This window comes from Trachemys scripta, chromosome 2 (genome assembly GCF_013100865.1).
Source record: "Trachemys scripta elegans isolate TJP31775 chromosome 2, CAS_Tse_1.0, whole genome shotgun sequence".
Classification (NCBI taxonomy): domain Eukaryota; kingdom Metazoa; phylum Chordata; order Testudines; family Emydidae; genus Trachemys; species Trachemys scripta.
The window spans coordinates 240,649,435-240,669,705 of record NC_048299.1 but is presented as its reverse complement, the minus strand read 5'-3'; the positions used below and the strand labels follow the sequence as shown (position 1 = coordinate 240,669,705).

At 37.9% G+C, this 20,271-nt stretch overlaps 1 protein-coding gene across 6 annotated transcripts in view; it reads right to left on the bottom strand.

Moving 5' to 3' along the window:
• Positions 1 to 1,449: 1,449 nt before the first annotated feature.
• Positions 1,450 to 20,271, bottom strand: part of TMEM67 (transmembrane protein 67) — a 49,723-nt gene continuing 30,901 nt past the window's right edge. The window contains exons 13-28 of one of the 6 annotated variants that reach the window (XM_034763277.1): positions 18,047 to 18,170; positions 15,438 to 15,543; positions 13,658 to 13,714; positions 13,461 to 13,559; positions 13,187 to 13,285; positions 12,727 to 12,813; positions 11,758 to 11,857; positions 11,517 to 11,656; positions 10,912 to 11,052; positions 10,315 to 10,395; positions 8,517 to 8,633; positions 7,164 to 7,280; positions 6,948 to 7,052; positions 5,123 to 5,225; positions 2,616 to 2,758; positions 1,450 to 1,619 (exon numbers count right to left, since the gene is read on the bottom strand). In XM_034763277.1, coding sequence (XP_034619168.1) covers positions 1,539 to 1,619; positions 2,616 to 2,758; positions 5,123 to 5,225; positions 6,948 to 7,052; positions 7,164 to 7,280; positions 8,517 to 8,633; positions 10,315 to 10,395; positions 10,912 to 11,052; positions 11,517 to 11,656; positions 11,758 to 11,857; positions 12,727 to 12,813; positions 13,187 to 13,285; positions 13,461 to 13,559; positions 13,658 to 13,714; positions 15,438 to 15,543; positions 18,047 to 18,170 — 1,700 coding nt within the window. In that variant the 3' untranslated portion in view covers positions 1,450 to 1,538. The other 5 variants (XM_034763278.1, XM_034763281.1, XM_034763280.1 and 2 more) reach the window with 5 other exon arrangements.

Here is a 20,271-nt window from a genome sequence, read left to right as displayed (position 1 = left end):
ATCTGTAATGGCTTTGAGACTGAAATCTATGGTAACCACAGCTTAAAGACATGATATGGCACCATAAGAGACATCTTCCTCTTTATGTAGCTAAGAAGAATCTCAAATATAATACCTCTATCAGATATGTTGGCCCTGGGTCAGATAAGCATGTTTAAAATTAAACATTTGCTTAAGTCCCAATTAAGACAATGGGACTTAAGTGCTATTCTTAAATAGTGATGCTTTTCTGAACTGGGATCTTTACGTTTTTTGCTGATGATTGTTCCCTGCTGAATTATCTTAAGACAAGTGGCATGGCTATGAAACTATGACACCATGCAGTAGAGTAATCATTTACTGAAAAACAAATGTTATTTTAAAACACACTAGAGCAGGGAGACTTTTCAAAGGCACAATTGGGGATTAGGCACTCACCTGCCCCTTTAGCCTTTGAAAATCTCCCTGTAAGTAGCATTTTAATAACTATTCAGCGGATTACATTCCAATGGCTGAAGTAGTTTATGTGGGATATGGTCACTATGTTAAATCATGAGGAAATGCTGTCAGAAAATGGAATAATCAGGGAATATATTAAAACAATAATATAAGAATAGGCGCTTGCACAGCCCTTTCCATCCACAGAGCATCTCAGTGCGTTTTAAAAGATAAGTATCAGTTCTTCAATTTCATGGCTATGAAAACAAGCCCAGAGCAGTTAAGTGAGCTGCTCAAGGTCACATTAATTCCACAGAAGATCGGGAACAAGGAATCAAGGCCTCCTGCATCTCCACCCTTTGCCCTATTCACTGGGCCACACAGCTGGTATGGTTGTGAGACTAGCAAATGTTCAAACACACATGTGCTATGTTATATGCAATCAATGCAGAAAAAAAAAAAAAAAAAAAAGCAATACTGCCCCAACGATAAATTAGACAAACCCAAAGGGTGGGCTAAAGTGGATCAAACCGCATCAGCAATCACACAATTTAAACTTTCACGTTGAAGTTATTTTATATAAATGAGAAAGATTCAACTACTTAGTCTCAATGGTCTTCTAAGTATTTGTTTCAATACTAGTTAGGAATTCAGGGCAGATCCTCACTTGTGGTGAACCTGAAATACATTTGATTGTATTTCATAGGAAATGCTGTCAGAAAATGGAATTCTGAAAATAAGGGATAATTTCTTTAAGCTATTTTGGAAACATGTATATATGAGGAAAATTATAACCCCAGTCAGCAGCAGAAGCACTAAAATTATCTCTTAAAAAGAAATGGCATATACCCTCACTGAAGGCAATAAATTGATTTTATCTTGTGCTAATGACAGTACTCAGCTTAATTTCTGACTGTCTTGGCGTCACGTATCGTTCACTTCAAGACATATGGTTTACTATTCACAACACAAAAATCTGAAAGTTATACAAAAACAAAACTTTCTAGCACACAATATAAAAAGTCAAAAGATTTACATAGCACTGCAGACTAATCTGTAGCTCAGGATGGTTTCATTCCATGATTAGCTCTTGTACAAAAATATTTAATCTTTTGAGTCAATTAAATAAGAAATCTTTCATCCACCAAGGTTTTGGATGCCAAATTCTTCTGCCCAGCAGTGTTACGAATAAACCTAAAAATCTAAAAATAATATTAAACAAGTTTCATAACAATGGAAGAAATATTTTAAATAATTCAGTTTCTGTACATGATAGAAAATAATCAATCAATTATGTACTCTATCAAATGTTTGGACTTTCCACAACAGTACACCTGCATTAGACGGGCTTCTATACTAACACTAGGCTTTTTTATTTAGGAATCAAATGTTAAATGACAGATATTATTACATCTCAACAGTTAAGAGGCTGAGCCTAGGGCCTCTAAAAACCTGTAAACTATGATCGTGATAATGGTAACAACGTATGACCTGGATTGTCTCTGTGTCACACTAATGATACTGTAATCCAAGATGTTTTTCCAAGAGTGGAGAGTCAAGCAATTTGTTATCATGTCCAAAATAATAATCCTTTAATTATATTTGCAGCATCCCTTCCCTTCTGAGGAAGAGACTGAACCCTCCAAATATTTTTGATATTTGTACTTATTATATCAGAACTTTCTATTCATATCTTAAAACAGTTTATATTCCAAAAATCTTTACTACTGGTGACATTTACAAATCTTATCAAGTTGATCATATATGGAATTGTGTGAAGGAGAAAAAGGAAGAAACTACACATTAATGGAAATACATTCATTTTGGTGGAGATTTCCAAAAGGGGCCTAAGAGAGTTAGGTGCTCAGCTCATTAGATTTCAATGGGATTTGGGCACTTAACTCCCGTTGGTCCCTTTGAAAGTCCCAGCATTAGCTATTCTGGGACTCTGATTAATTTCCATTGCTCTGTGTATTTTCTTTTGAGTGCTGTTATTTGTGTCCTATACATACATGGTGCATAAACATGCAGTGTAAATTTTTTTTTGGTTCATAAGTCTTTTCTTATTTTATGAGAAAAGCCAGTATTTTTTTAAATAGTTTGTTAGTATAGTTTTCTGTGAGCACACCCTATTAAATACATAGATTAGATAAACTACCTTATTTTTAAAATATGGGGTTTAAAAAATGCAAATTTACCTCCTGTTGCAAATATGTGAGAACAGCTGCTAGGATAAAACTTTGGGAAGCCAAATCCACAACAGAGAAAAACAGTATATCGAAGATGAGAAGTGTGGCCTCATTGCCGTAAAAGAGAACATCGCTGAAAGAATGTCCTTCATCTATAGAAAGAAAATAACTTGTTGCAAAAAAATATAAATTAATTTCTATGATAATAATTTGTGAAGTTCCCTAATACAGGTCAGTATACCTAAGATTATAAAATCTTAGGACGGGCGGGATCGCTCAGTGGTTTGAATATTGGCCTGCTAAACCCAGGGTTGTGAGTTCAATCCTTGAGGGGGCCATTTAGGGATCTGGGGCAAAAATCTGTCTGGGGATTGGTCCTGCTTTGAGCAGGGGGTTGGACTAGATGACCTCCTGAGGTCCCTTCCAACCCTGATATTCTATGATTGATAAAACAATAATGGAAATTTAGGACAAGGAAATACGTCACAGAAGCATAATCATGATATTGTTCTCAACCAAAAATAACATAATAGCTTTTAAATATAATCTACAATATAGCTTTCCTGACAAAGTGCCAGATTTTCAAAAACAGGTGTGCCACATTCACAACTGCATTCATATACCTACATGCACCTAATCTGAAAGTCTAAACCAGATTGTCCAGATTGATGGTAAATTTAGCCATTTTTATGTCATATGCACGTCCGAGTTCCTTGTCACTAACATCTTGAGCAAGTGCTGACTCTGGCCCTGATTCAGCAAAGTAATTAATTGCTTTGCTGAATCAGGGCCTCAGTAACAGGAGGTCTTTAGTTATGTCTCCTCATTTGGTTTTCAGGACAGAAAAATCCCTTTGTTTTAATATACACCTCTACCTCAATATAATGCTGTCCTCGGGAGCCAAAAAAATCTTACCACGTTATAGGTGAAACCGTGTTATATCAAACTTGCTTTGATCCGCCAGAGTGCGCAGCCCCACCCTCCCAGAGCACTGCTTTACCACGTTATATCCAAATTGGTGTTATATTGGGTAGCGTTATATCGAGGTAGAGGTGTAGTATGTTTTCAAGTTCAGATCACTTATCCTCTTCTATGTCTTTTATCAATAGATAACATTCCCTACAGAGAAACATGAATTTATACACAATAACAATAATAATAATAGCAAAGAAAAAGAAACAATATAAAAATATCAGAAAACATTTTGACCAGGAAGCATAAAATCCAGTAACAGATCTACTTGAATATAAGTAATTGGAAAAGAGAAATCCTCTTCCAATTTTTTTACAGCTTCAACGAGGCATGTGTCTAATCTGGTTTCCTAATGGTTAGCCAATTTCCATATATTTTAAGGAAAATATCTCCTAACTGTGGCTTGGCACATTTCATGGAGTCTCTTATCTCCATTTTATTCTCTCAAGAACTAGCCAAAAAAGGCCCAAACCCAACTTACACTGGCTGTGGTTAGCATTCCACCTCCTCTGTCATTTTGTTCCCCTAGGTAGTAACATTCAACTGTTCATGTCATCTTTAAACTATCACACAGCTGCAGATTCCAGATATAGCACAGGCTCCACAAAATACAGGTAATATAATACTGACCTGATCACCACATGAAGTGATGTGTGGTTATCCCTATATTATGGAAATTAAATGAGGGAACACATTAAGTCTCTCTGCTCTAGTTTAATGGATGCAATGCAGGATTTATCAACAAGTACAGCTGAAATCCTGTAATTTCCCCTGTTCCTCTGAAACTGGTCTTTCTTGTTCCCCCTAAGGAAAGTTACTGCTCATTAAATGAAGTTCAAGTGTGGCCTTGTACATCTGTGAGATACACACCCTTGGCACCACAGGAACTTTCTAGAAAGCAGTGCCTGTTGGGGTTGCACAAGTGCTGTTTCCCAGCACTGAGTATTTGGAGGAGAGGCTATAAAAAAAGCTGTGCAGTCTCAACCTCCTCGTTTTCTTCCACTAAACCTTGGAAACAGAACTCCAAGAAAGATGGGAAGGTGAGTGGATATTGTGAATATGCATAGGCAAGAGTCTCAAATAATGATAGATCCTGATGAGTAGCCTTGCTTTTCCTTCAGAAAATGGCTTCTGAAAATTCCCCACTTCAGGCAGTTTAACAAGCAATACAATCACCAACTATGCCGAGAAGCATTCTAATTAAACAAGGACTGCTGGCCAGTATCAGACCTAGATGTCAAATCATAAAGAGTACTGTGTAAATGTGTACACAGTTCCAAGTAGCAACCCTTCAGATACCTAAGACCTGTTACAAAGGCATGCCACTGAAGAACAACCCTCATGACCCAAGGTATTGTCACTCTGGCTAATGCACAGCAACTGTCTCCCATACCATCACAATTCTCATCCTCACACCTCTCTGTTGTAAACTCCAATTTAGAGTGTGAACTCCAAGGGCAAGGACATGTCAATTTAGTTGTTTGAATAGCACCCTGCACATTTATAGTGAAATAAATATTAAGTCAAAGAGATCAAGCTGATACCATTGTAAAAGATACTTTTTTCCATTGGTTCCATGAACTCCATGCCAATAATTCGTTCCAGCAGCAACTTGTCCTTTACAATATAATCCATATCCTTATGAACCTACAAGAGGAAAACAAAACAAACAACCCCCCCCCCCCCAATACTTAGCTCTAGGATCCTCAGGGTAAAAAATGCTAGAAGTGCACTTTACAAAAGGTGGAGAATAACTACTTAAAATAGTAGTATGAATTAAAAGAGTACTGTCCACTCTGTTTACTCCTGAGGGAATTCTGAGCCAAACAATTAAAAATTCTGCACACAATATTTTAAAATTCTGCAAATTTTATTTGTCAATAAATAGATCTGGAGGCTCCAGCATAGCAGTGGGGAACAGAAGCCAATGGCTGCACGGAGGTGCGAGATCACCCTGCAACTCGTCCCCAGGACACCAACTGAGTGGTGAGGCTGCACCTGACCCTGACCCTGACACAGCACAAGGGCCAGGCCTGCCCCAGTACGTGCTGGAACCTCCATATTTATTTATTGCCTCAAGAGTAGCAGGTGAAGCAACTCACCACGGTGAGCAAAACTGTGCCACGCACACCAGGTGTGAGCAACCAGGCTCAGTGCGGCAGGATACAAGTATGTGGAGGGATCCAGGTGTGGGTGAGAGGGTTCTGTGTGGGCCAATCTGAGTGCTGGCAGCTCAGTGGGGGAAGGTCTGGGTGCAGAGGGCATCTGGATGCATAGGGGCTCGTTGGGGGGTTTCTGGGTGCAGGGGCAATGGGACTCTGCAAGGGGCTCCAGGTGAATGTAGCTGGGATTCACGGGGGGTGTTTCTGAGTGTGTGGACATGGGGCATAATGGGGGGGAATCTGGGGAGCTCAGCAGGGGGGTCTGGGTGCTGGGGGGAGTGGAGATCTGGGTGGAGCTGGTTGGGGCTCAGAGGGGTTGGGATCCAGGTGCGGGGGGCTCGTGGGATGGTCCAAGTGTATAGGGGGTAGGGCTCATCGGGTGGGGGTTTGAGTGCAGGGGGTGGTCTGGGTGTAGGGATGGGGGTCCAGATGCAGGAGGGTTGGGCAGACAGGGAAGCAGCTCCTCACACAGTGACCCCTCACCCCGCAGCTGAGGAGTGATGGGGGCAGGAAGTGGGGGGGGGGGAGGTGCAGAGCCAGGGGATCTGACCCGGCCCTGGCCCAGCCGCTCCGTGCAAGGGAAGTGTCCTTCTCCCCGACCCCCAGCCTTGCTGGGACTAGCAGCTGAGCCCGGCTCAGGGTAGGACCCCCCGGCCGGGATGAGGCTGGCAAGGGCTGGGTGCAGGAGTAGGAGGTTTCGGGGGGTGGGGATGGTCTGGGCACAGGGGGGCTCCGGGTACAGGGAACTCAGCGGGAGAGTCTGGATATTGGGGGTTCCGGATGCATCGGGAGTGGGTCTGACCTGGCACTGGCTGGAGTGTCCCCAGCCCCACCATAGTGATTTACCTCTCTGCCTGTTGCTCCAAGGGGCCCGTAACCACTCTTGTGGCTTCCCTTTGCTTCCCTGCCAGAAACTCATTTTTCTGCGGAGAAGCAAAAAAATCCGCATGGGCCATGAATTCTGCCCCCAGGAGTATCTGTTATACAATGAATTCATACTATCTAGGGAATTGATGTAAGTGAAAAGTGTGTTGGCATTACTGGGCCGTACAGTTATTTTTTGCCTTCTACAAAGTATTATAGTAACAATACAATCTCCAATGACCAGTCTCTAACCTTACATCCCAAAATCTCAATCTAAATCACAATCTCTCATCTCTCACACTTTCATTCTATTTAGCCTGATAAATAAAGTCTGTATACGTACGTGGTCAATAAAGGAGCCAAGAAATTTGTTCATGGTATGGTATGCCTTAGTACTCTGTTCAAAAGTAGTTGCAGATGAATCTAAAAGTCTAGCAGGACCATGTTTCTGAAAAATATTATGATGTGAACATTAATTTAAAGACTGCACACATCCTTGGTCTGTCATGTTTTAAATATAAACATAGAAAAATGCCAGTGTAAAAAGTATCATACATACCCTTGTTAGGGTTTCATGAATCCTATCATACTGCTGTCTCATCTTGCCTGAAATGGAAATCTGAAACGTCTGGCCATCTGTGTTGGGTAATAAACCTCTTTGACTACACAAATTTTCCTGCACAATTGAAACAACATAAAATAGCATAAAGAAATGGAAATATGCATGTACAAGTCAGAGAAGTCAAGAGTTGTTTCATCTCTCCTTTCTCATGCAAGTACAGAGGTTAGATATATCTGAATATTTGAATCCTTTGGCACTGTTAAGTCTATGATAGCAAAAGTATTTTAGGACAAGAACCCCTGATCCCAGTTGTTGGGAGGATATTTCCCACCTTAGACCAGCACACAGTTTGTTAGTTCTAGAACATCTTTAATCTTCACACACACACACACACACACTCTTACTTCACTTATTGTTAGGCATTTACAATTTATTCAGTTATTTTCCCTTATTTTTTGCTTTCCCTCACCCTCCTCCTTTAAATTCCCAACTCTTTCCATCTTTTCCTTTGTTCCTACTTAAAAAACACCCCCCCCCCAAAAAAAAAAACCTAACAGCAAAGGAGGAAAGACTGATGTTTCAAAAACTGATGTTCCCACAGAATGAAAATGCTTCTCTCTAAATTACTTTAAATTAAGCTATTAAAGTGGGGAGGAGATAATCAATTTAAAGGGAACTTTTTAGGGATAAAACAAACTACATTTCAAAATTAAATTTTTCCTTATCTTATTTACTAGAATGTCAAAGTTCTTTGTATCTTTATGATACTCACCTTTTCTCCCTACTTCATCCTGCAGTGATGCAGGAAAACTGAAATTTAATGACAAGTCACTAATATCAAATTAACTTCACTGCAGGATTAAGCAGATGCATATTTTATGATGAGGGTGAAAACATCTATTCAAGCTGATTTCTACAATAAATTAGTAATGCCACCAGAGAGCTGCATTTGGAATTGAAGAATGCAGACAGAATAAACTGTTTTCTGTACAAGTGTTTTTCAGATTTGCCTCTTTATGAAGGTTTCTTAGTAAACACCTCTTTACAGAGTGTTGAGAGTCTAAAATCTGCAGTATCAAAACAACAGTATCTAAATACATGAGAAAAAATTCATATTTTAGAAAGACAGAACTTTCAATAACCCAGGGAATCAGTCTTTGAAGTAGAACAACTAATAAGGGATTGCTATTCCAGGACCAACTCTTACAATTCTTCCTTCTCTCCAAAAGGAGAGAACAAACTCAGAGTCCAATATGGCATATAACTGTGCACCAGTTATGCACCAAACTATCTACATTCAGTTACAAAAAAGGGAATTAAAAGACATATATTTGTATTTTCTTTGCATACCGCTTCTCTCTTTAGGTTCATATTCATTTCTTCCATATTGGTATCTGCATGTCCATGCACAGACCGACCATGGATATAATACCCAAAGCATCTGTGTGATAAGAGAAATACCGAAATCTAAAAAACAAAAAGGGGAAAATAGTTTATTTAATACATAGATTCAAAACTAAAAAGTTACTAATGGATACCAGCAGAGCCAGCTCTACTACTTGGATAAAATAGGTCCTAAAATACCAAAATACGTGTGTCAGAAAAATGTTTAGTAATGATTTATGTGCAATACATATAATTCAATTTACCTAGGGCCACAAAACCCCTATTGCCAGTCCTAGAGTTCAGATTATTAACAGCAAGTGTCACTAGCTGTTCTGCTGAGTAGAAAAATCTAAGTCAAGGACTCTGGGGGGGAAAAAAAACAAAAAAACAAACACTATAGCTTTTATTCTAATAAAAAAATTCAAAAGGCATTCAGTGAAGTAGAATAAATAAGTTCAATGGTTTCAGTTCAACTCCTAGCAAGCTATGTATAACAGAAATCTACTCAGTAAGGAACATCACTTGTCTGTCATACTAAATATGGTTTCTTAAAGCTATCTGGGTCACCTCCATGCAGTAGACTTTAGTTTAGCTCTCCAGCCTAATTTACACAACAGACCTGGGTTCAGGTCTTTAATTCCACAAGGTAACAAAATCCAGAAACTTTGTGGATGTGGTAGGTTTAGCCCAGGAGGGCTCAAACAGAAAAAATGCTGAATGATATTCAAAAACCACACTTTTTTCTGGTCAAATAAATGACCTGTATTGACTGGTTCTGGTTGTGTTCTACCTTGGTTGATAAGAGGATAGCTACAAAGTCTCAAGAGTGGGAATTTAAACTGGAAGAAATTTGGGGTGGATCCAGAGGGCAATCAGTAAGTGGGGTTACAAGAGGAAGATGACATCAGTAAGGGGTATTTAAATTAGAGTAAAAAGAAATCAATGGATAACCAAAAGTAGCAAGCAGAAACTGTAACCATAAACATATTAAAACAGAGACGCTTCTAAGAGGAAAAAGTTATAATACAAACAAATAGCAAGGCCTACAATAAATGGACTGCATGCCTTCCTTCTGTCCTGATTTGTTATTGCTTCATTCTCAAATAAAAGCATGAAGAATTAGTCCTATGCCTATATGGAGTTACATGCCTGAAACCCTGTATGATGTTTATGACAGTTTACTCTTTAGAGCTTAACCCAGGAGTAGGCAACCTATGGCACGGGTGCCGAAGGTGGCACGCGAGCTGATGTTCAGTGGCACTCACACTGCCCGGGTCCTGGCAATCGGTCCAAGGGGCTCTGCATTTTAATTTAATTTTAAATGAAGTTTCTTAAACATTTTAAAAACCTTATTTACTTTACATACAACAATAGTTTCGTTATATATTATAGATACTTATAGAAAGAGACCGTCTAAAAACGTTAAAATGTATTACGGGCATGTAATACCTTAAATTTAAAAACCTTAAATTAGAGTTAATAAATGAAGACTCGGCACACCACTTCTGAAAGGTTGCTGACCCCTAGCCTAACCCATATTACAGGCAATTTGAAGCCTTCTTGTACACCACAGCAAGAACCCCAAGCCTCCTGAGGACGCACACAATGGTAAAGAACATTAGCTTTGGATATTAGCTAGTACAGCATTATATTTAAAGCTAAAAAAAAAATAAAAATAAAAAATTGAACCGCTTAATAATTTCTAATATATTAATCAATTTTAAAAGATAACAATTACAGTGATGAAATCAAAATTACTTACATTGCTCATAGAGCACAAATCAACAAATTGTCTTATCTTATCTTCTACAAATCTCTCATAAAATACAGCAAAGAATATGATCTGAAACAAACCAGATTTTTATTTATTAGTTCATCAGCTTTGACTTTCTTTTCTTAACTATAGTACAACTGGCTTAAAATGCAGCAGTCACAAATGACAAACTGCAGGAATTGTCAGCTTCACATTGGGCTCAGTAAAACCTGGCTGCCCTTTCTGAGTCTCTCCTCCAAGGAGGAGAGTTTCAGCAATCACTTTAAAGGCTTGGTTTAAAATGTGAGGACACTCCATAACTACTTAAAAACAAAATAAAGCAGATAAGGGAAGACTTCTCAGAAAGGAAATTCAAGATGGTAACTGAAAGGTAAGATCTTATGTAAGCCATGAGATCCCTTGTGACTTGGACAAAATTTTGAAGTGATGACATGCTAAATAAGCTATAGGTCCTGATTCAGCGAAACACTTAAACAGACACTTATAGCTTTGCTGAAAGAGAAGTTACTGATGTCCTTCATGTTAAATGATTTGGTCAACTAGGGTCATAATGATGATTCAGAGTTACATATTTCAGAACTGTACCTGTAACATGGCAATGACTAGCCAGAGGACAGTAGACACACCAAATCTCAGAATGCGGCTCCAGGGAGCTATGTAACTCTCACTGCTTCTTGTAAGACTCGAAGAAGAATCCATTAATGCCAGGTTTGAAAATCCAACAACCTGAAGAGAGATTAAAGAAAAAGCTTATTCTTAAATCAGGCACCTATACATCATACAGCAATGAATAGCATCACTGAAAAAAAAATCTGTTATTTTCATTCTAATTTTCTCTTCTAGAGAGTTTCAGTAAATAATAAAAATTAATATAAAGCAGGGACTGGGAAAGCAGGGTCAACTAGGGACAGTGAGTGCACAACACATGGTAAACTTTAGAAATCACACTCCTCTAATGGGAATTGCTGCTCTGTGTTGACATGCCCTAATAGTAGATTTTTTGGATTCACATAATTGACTATAGCAATGGCATATAAAATCATACCAAAACACTGGTTTCTTCCTTTAAGACAACTTTTCCAGATAAATCTTTGAAGGTTGCCTCCCCATTGGTGTAGGGATTGCAAACATCAAAATTGGTGTTCAATTTTGTATATCAAATGGTATATCAAAATTTGATTTAAAAATACCTCCAAAAAGAAAAGAACTGCAAGGACTTGAAAGAGTGGATTTATCTTCCTCACAGTCTGAATTTCATTCCATTCATTTGCTATAAAATATGTCCTCCATATGCTCACAGGTGCAGCAGCACTTTTTATGCCACCTTCACCTAGAAAGAATACAAAGAGTAAAGCTTTCAAAATGTTATTCTTTGAGAAAGTAATGTCTGAATTTAAGTGAAGTTATACAAACCAGAATGCTTTCAGTTACCTTCAATAGCTTTAAGGATTTTGCCTTTAGGACGCTCCCAGTCAATAAAGAAAACATCTACAGTAAGTTGCGAAAATAGCTTATGCAAAAATTGCAGAGCCTAAGAAAATCATACAATGAAATGTAAATAAAAATAAACTTGCAGTAGCATCTATGAAAAGATAAAGTCATAACAAACAGATACTCTTCCTTTAATGTAACAAAACTATGAATAATACTCCGAACTGTACATGAGGTTGTAAACTTCATTATGAAGTTCTGGTGCTATCATAAATTAATTTGTAAAGCATTTGAAATTTTTAAAGAGTTACATATTATTATAAATCATCAGTACAGCTCCTCTATGGGACCTCATACTTAATTGGTACAATAGTGATATGTGCAATGTCTAGTGTTATCAAGAAAATGCAAGCAATGTAAAATGCATGACAAAAATTGACTTGATCCAGTCGCCTTACTAGGGAGGAAAAGTTGATGGGCATATTACTATTTTTAATACAAAATAGTATCCGGCATAATTGAAAATACTTTCCCCATGTAGGGAAACCACTAAATTCTGAAGTCTACAAACAATTTGCCACTCTACAAAGGGAGCGTTTAATGAATTGTACTCGATGGTTAGGAAAGTTTTTTGGCCATGATTTAATATAGTGATGTTTATTCTTCTCTTTAGAATTTAATGTTTTGGTTTCTGATACAGTTTTGACTGTTATTTTACTCAAGTCCCTTTCCACCTGGTACTCTTAAATGAATATGAAAGACTTCAGATAGGTGATTATTCATATGATTTCCTTCAAAAGACAGGAAAAATCAATTTTTAAGGAAAAATTATTTTGCCCAAAAGCATAAAACTCTAAATAATTCTTCCATATTTTAATAAAATATAATATTCAAGATATTTGTAAACAGGCATAATGAAAAACAACATCCATTAAAATGTCATGATTGCCATTACAGCAAAACATCTACCTTTAGAGCAAAAGCACATCCTACATATGTAACAAAATCCTCTTCTTGAGATGGAAGTGGTAAAAGAACCGAGACAAATTGCTGTGCCTGTAAGTGAAGAGCTACAATTAAATAATATAGACTTCATGTGTAATATCATACTAAATACTAGAGTTGGTTGAAAAACAGGGAACATTTTTGAAATAGATTTTCTTGAAATTTCTCATGTAGTAATTTTGAATTTTAGTCAAAATCTTTCAAACTTTATTAAATACACTGCAGGCACTATGAAGTCTCAAGGGAGGGGAAGAGGTGAACACAAACATTAGGCACAAAACACAGAGTATTATGTATATAACTTGCCTTGACAGTCTGACAGAAATGGCAAAAAAAGGAAAATAAAGTTGTGTGTAAAAATATGAATGCAATGTATTTACTCAGAAAATAATATCTGTATCACAAATCTGAAAATTCTACTTACTTTGAAGAAAATAAGCCAGTAAAGCCCTGTTCCCACTGTGATGATAAAGAAAACGTTGGCAAGGTCTCCAGCATAAAACAGCAAGAACTTCAAAACTGTCTGTAATTATAACAGTGTATTATTACATGGAGCTCTAAAACAGGAAAATTACTTTATATATGTATAAATATACTTTATATATATACACACACTGTAATACATAATATGTTATATAGTTCAGTTGTAGCTAATACTATAGTTGAAAATTGGTTTCCATTACAATCTGTTTTCATACCTGCAAGTCAATTATAGGGCTCCCTATCCGCCTCTTCCAGCCAGCAGTCTTCAGAAGAGACCATAAAACTGACAGTCCACCAAGCACACCCAATGCAATCTAAAGAGAATGAAAACAAATTGTTTGCATATTTGTTTTGTCTTTTTTATATAAAAAATTAACAAATACGCTGACAGATTAAGGGAGGCAAGACTTACATCTGTCTGAATTTGAGCCTCTGATTGGTTCATTTCATAATTAACTGAGAAGGAAACCTAAACAGTAGGATACAAAAAGTAAATAAATGTAACATATAACAAACTAACTTAATTCAGCTGCTATAACCAGTGTTCCAGCTATCCTCATAATGGTCTACATCCTTCACATTCCCCAGAAAAATTACTGAGTGCTTGATATTGCTCCTTCCATCAACATGAATCAGGGATAACTTCACTGAAGTAGACCGAGTTACACTGATGTAAGGGAAAAAAAGCAAGCCCTTAATAATTAGTTTGCTCAGTCACAGATGATTTTCCATCAATGTAAAGGAAACCAAAAACATTAAAGGATCTAAAATAGCTCTCCTCAGACTGTACACCTGCTCTTAAAAAAAAAAAATTGACTGAGGTCAAAAGAATATGTAAAGAAGATAGTAAATCTTTGTCCTGTGATTTCAGACTGAATCTCCCTAAGTTTAGCTTTGTGACTTTTGGAAGATCTAAAGTCTAGAAGTAGGTGGAAATGGATAGCACCTTCAATTGGATAAAAGACTGAGGCTAGTGACTATTGCCTTGGTTTCTGAAAACATGTGTGGCTGCTGCCGAGAGAACCAATATGGTCACTTTAACTGGATTTGAGACTAAAAATATTTAGCTGCAGGAAGACAAGAGTTCATAAAAGGCAGGATGTACTTTCGTAAGTGATTTTGTTGACAGAGCAGACCTTATGTCAAATTTGTCTAAATGGGAGAGTGCTCCATCACAACTGACAGACGAGGGGACAAAATTTTAGGTGCATCAGGCCACCCAATTATTATTATTATTATTTTTAAACTTTCCCTACTTTCTGGTGTCAGATGATTTGGACCACCCTACTGTTCCTGTCACTTCCAGTTGATTCCAAATTGCTTTTCTAAAGGCAGTTTTCTTGTCTGATGGGAGGCACTGTTTTACACACACACACACACACACACACTATTCTTCTCTCTTATTTTTCTACACATGCAGTCTCCCCACTTCTTTTCCGTCATGCCACTCCAGCCTGAGCAGCTCTAGCATTCAGCGCAGCGAACACTTTTAGCACCAAATACTTCCAAACAGAAGCCTATCAGTATCAGAGGCCTGAATTGTGGAGAAGGGTTCATACAAAGAAAGAATGAAGGATATTTTGATAGCAGCAGTTTGTGAATGTTTATTCACTGTAGAACAGCTATTCTACTACATGAAATTTCACTTTTTAAATTCTTTAATGCATAGTCATCTATTGCAAGTGACATAATACTAAAAGAAAAGACACTGCCCTGTAGGTTTTTGATCTTTTACCAATACTTGAATTTGATTAAGCCAGAACACTCATGCCATATTTGCTTCCTGTTAATGCATGGATTTTAGAGGGAAATATGCCATTTCTTGATCAAAATATTATATTTAGTTCACAAGAGCTGCTTTTTCTTGCAATTCTTCATAAATTTGTTTCTATTTTTTAATTTGTACTTCAGCATGCTACACCACTATAAAACAAATACACAATCTTAGATGACTTGTTTTTTTTTATAGAAGGTTCAAATAAGGGAAGTGGAAGAGGAAAACATTTTCAACTGTTTTGTTTTAAAATGTATTATATTTTATTGATATATACTATCTTAATACTGAACAGATTAGAAATTCTGCTCACTTCATCTTTAAATTTGTAAAGTGCAAACTCAAATGTAAGTGTCAAAGAACTGTGAGCACCCCTGATAATTCTGTCCTGTTAGGACAACGACAGAGAAGAACTCACCATCACACTCTGGGTATCTGGGTTTTGGACAAGAACATCCTTGTAGGCAATGGTAATTAGAGGGGGATAGATAGTTCCTCTCTGAGTACTGGGAATAAGACGAATACTGCAGAAATACAAATAAAAAATATTTTTAGCTAGAAAACACAAACTGACTGGAAAGTAAAATACTAAATATAAAACAAAAAAATCTGCTCAATAAAATTGGATTTAGAAATAACACTATATCGCAATTAAAAAGTGACTGGAATACAAAGGTGTACTTTCACCCTCTATACAAAAAAAAAAAAGTTTACCATAATAACTGATTCTTCAAGGTGATTTTTCATATGGATATGCTCTTAACACTCAATCTTAGAATCTTCTAGATAGCCACTTACCCCTGCCTTTTAGAATTCTGAGAATACACAAGTGGGAGTAACCCCACATTGCCTTTCAGTTTCTTCCCTTAATTCAGGGGACTCTGAAGAAGTGGGGAAGGTATGGGAGGAAGTGTTGATTCCATATGGGCAATCATCTAAGATAATGTACTAAATGTGGTTAAGTAACCATTTTTTCCTTGCAAAACTTGCCCCACTCTTAACAGATTAACAAGCAGTTAATCTCCAAGAGATTGGTCCAAAGGTTGTAGTTAAAAGCAACTGCAAGACTGCTCTTTCAAATTGGGTATGAGATCTAGAGGCAAAAGTTGACAAAATAATGTTACATAAGAACCTATACACCTCCAAGCAGCACACTTCCATATTTCACTGACAGACACAATGCGCATATATTTAATAGAGGCGGCCTTAGATCTATTTGAATGTTAGGGGTATGGAACAGCTTCCATAAAAGGAGAGATTAAAAAGACTGGAATTGTTCATCTTAGAAAAGTGACGACTAAGATGATAGAGGTCTATAAAGTCATGAATGGTATGGAGAAAGTGAATAGGGAAGTGTTATTTACCCCTTCACATACCACAAGAACTAGGGGTTACCCAATTAAATTAATCAGAAGCATGTTAAAAACAAACAAAAGGAAGTACTTCTTCACACAATGCATAGTCAGCCTATGGAACTCATTGCCATGGGATATTGTGAAAGTCAAAAGTATAACTGGGTTCAGAAAAAAAATTAGATAAATTCATTGAGGATAGGTCCATCAATGGCTAATGGGGACGCAACCCCATGCTCCTGGTGTCCTAAACCTTCAACTGCCAGAAGCTGGAACTGGACAGAGAATGGATCACTCAAAATTGCCCTGTTCTGTTCATTCCCTCTGAAGCATCTGGCAATGACCACTCTCAGAAGACAGGATACTAGATTGACCATTGGTCTGACCCAGTATGGGCGTCCTTATGTCTTCTGGTATGCATAGGTAGCTGAATGTCTCCCAGCTCGTAGCAATTATGCATAGTCTGATCAATCTAGACAGTCTTTGAGTTGAGATGGACTAACTCCTGGGTCCTACCTTCACATGCCACAATATGTCTGAGAAACCTGGGGAGAGGTTTGGCTCAATATAGATAACAAATTTAAGCCCCCCATAACATCTAAAATACTGGAGCATGACCTTCCTCAATACAACTGAGGCTTGGGAGAAAAGATAAAACATTATAGACAGGTTACAGGCCTGTTTGAGATGGAAATCAGAGATCACTTGATACAGGAGAGAGAGAGAGTGTGTGTGTGTGTGCGTGTGGTGCGCACACACAGGAACACTTTTTCCTTGTGAAACATAGTGGATCAGCTGTCAGTATTATAGCTCTGATTCTCCTGCGCTATGTCATGACTTTAAAAACAGTGTCTTCACAGAGACCTGGTAGAAAGAACAGACTAAAGAGAGTTCATGAGCTTTGCAAGAATCTTATCATCCACATCCCAAGGCAGAGGTGGTGCATTGTACCAGAGGAAGTACATGGAACAAGCCTTTCATCTGTGTACCTTAGGGTGGAAAGATAAGATAATAAAGTGGACCCTGAAAGCTCAAGACAGTTTTGACTGTTTCAAAGTAATACATAGTCTATGATAAAAGCATTTGACTCTCTTGAATCTACTACAGTTTGAACTGTCTGCACGGAGAATCTCTTCCACTCTACCAAGTAGGTCTGGCAGGTCAAAGGCTTCCTTTTTTCCAACAGGATCTTTTGTATCTAATGATTCCAGCTATCCAGAAGCCAAGGTGTCAGCCTGAGACCCCTTAAATCTGCATTTCCCTACACAGGGGAATTCTCCACTGGCCATCTCCTACCATTTTAAGTTCACTTTGTGCACAGCTTATATGGTGAAAAATTGACTTAGCAGACTGTAAAATCCTGACCTCAATCTTAAATGGTGGATGAGAACCAGAGGAACTTCAGCACCGGTAAGTCCAGTTTTGAACATTCTCATTTTGATGAGAGTGAGAGAGAGAGAGAGAGAGAGAGAGAGAGAGAGAGCGCCCTCAAAATGTCCTGCAGAAATTTTGCCTACTTCCTTCTACTTATGCAATAAGAAAGGTAGCAAAGGATACACAGAGAGGCATCTGTTCGAGGGATGCAATCTGTAGGCTTGGCAGAAACAGTGCAACTGAATTTCATAAGGTCAGCTTCACTTGTATGTATGTACAACCTACACTGTCATTTATTCACCTGATGGTTATTTTGCTAGCAATTCGAATTATTCTTGGTTGTTTTCCCAAGTCACTCTCTTGTCCACTTAAACTATCCACCAAAAACATCCGACGAGTCAAAAGCCAATTGTTCTTATTGCTGCCTATGAAAAAGAAATGGTAAAACCATATAATGCTTTAAAAATAGTAATTCAAAACTATAACAGGAATGAAATAAGTAACTAAAACTGAAGTGATTTACATCATTGTATTAATGATTATACATATTTATTGCTATTATTTGTACAGGATTGTATTAAGAAATTCTTTAGATGATTCTTTGTTAATTACCATATATGTCCATTTAACCTCAATCTCAAACCCCTGCGCCCCACTCCTCACCCCACAATAATGTATAACAGCTACAAAAACAAGGAAATTCAGATTTAAGGATGGGGATGTAGTCAGCCTGGAGTCCCCCACCTTGGGTTTAGTGGTTTTCACTCTCCTTTTGCCTTTGCCCTATCTGCCAGGACAATACAATTAGATGTAGTGGCGTATTAAAAGTTTAACTTTTCTTACCTTTTCTTTATTTCTTCATTGATTCTCGCTTTCCATTTCTTTGTTTCCTTCCATCTCTCACCCATCTCTTCCTACTTTTTGTTTTTTATTTTCCCCATGCCTTAAATTATTTTTCTCCTTTTCCATCTCTTTTACTCTTAAGTATACACTTTCCTTTCCACAATCTCCTTCCCAACAAGCTCTCTTTCTCTCACCGCTTAGCTCCTCCTGATCTCTCTCTACTGGGATTGGTCCACTTCCCAGTGTCCACTGTAGTACAGAATACAGCATATGCAACTGCCAGCCAGCACTGCTGAAAAGGCAGCTAGTGTGCACTTTAGCGTCTTCCCTCTCAGATCCATCGAAACCCTGCTCTTAGAGATGGTCTCTCAGCCCAGGCTAATAGGTCTACAGGCCTCCCTTTACATGTGTACCTAAGGCTAGGTTTCATCCAGAGTGAGAGAAAAAGGGGAGGAAGAGAACTTAAATATTGCAGAGAAACAATTGATGCTAATTTAGTGGTAAGACACTAAATACAGATAGTTCTACCAATGTTAGTTTTGATACAAGATCTGCATAAGTGATGTATGTTTGGAGACCTTTGGAATGTCAATGGGCATTAGGAAGTGTGAAAGACACCTTATTTGTGGATTTCCTTGGCTTTTATAGGTTTCAATTACATTACTATTTTCTGAAAAATGAACAAAAAACTGGATTTTCTTTTTATACATACTCACATATATAATATTGTGTGTAATGGTCTATGATAAAAACATACACTTTATATAATGGCCTAAATTCACTGGATTGGCTATGCTCTACTTTGCTTCAATGCTAGAGTATCTTGGGAGGGGAGAACAAGAGCAAAAGTGGCATTAAACCTGGGGCCAACAGATACCAGCCCTGATCCTTGGCACAAAAGAGTGAAAACCTCAGAGCTGTTCTGTATGTCTGAAATCTGGGCCACTACATGTTTTGGCAGCTGGGAATCAGGGAGAGGTAGCAGCTCCATAGCCATACCTTCACTGTGTGGGGGAAAATCCACAGGTAGCTGGTTAAACTGGCTTTAAAAATCTCCTTTGTGCTTCCAGAGCAGAACAACATTGATTTAACAAGCCAGTGGATCTGATCCAAATTTATTAGCACATGCATTATTCAAGCAACATGGTAAATGAATGCTACTATTGTGCTTGAATAAAAAAAAGACAGTGGGATATCTACATTTGCAGTAATACAACCATGAGCTTGAGGTGAAAGGCTATGTATTAAATTAAAAACAACATAACCCATTATGTACCCTCATGTACCCATTATGGTTAATATTTTACACGCTCAAAAGAAATTTGCCTCCCCTACACAAATGTATGCAACCTTCTTTCTTCCACATGGTATTCTGTATTCTTAGTTTCCATAGGATGTTAATGTGCTATGCAAGATTCCTGTATCTAGTTTCTCATGTACATGGGCTCACACTTTTAAACAAATGCACACTCATTCATCTGGACAGCTGTATTAGGGGCCAAATCCTATATTCAGTGTGTATCTCAAGTAACCAAGTAGTGTACTGAGGAACTCTGTAGGAAGTGGCAAGGGTGAAGGTAGGGAGTAATCCTTTCTCCCAGATCACCAGAAAAGCAGCAGAATCAGCTGTTGCTCTACTGCCACCTCAGGTCTGGATCAGCTCACATTACTACTATACCATCC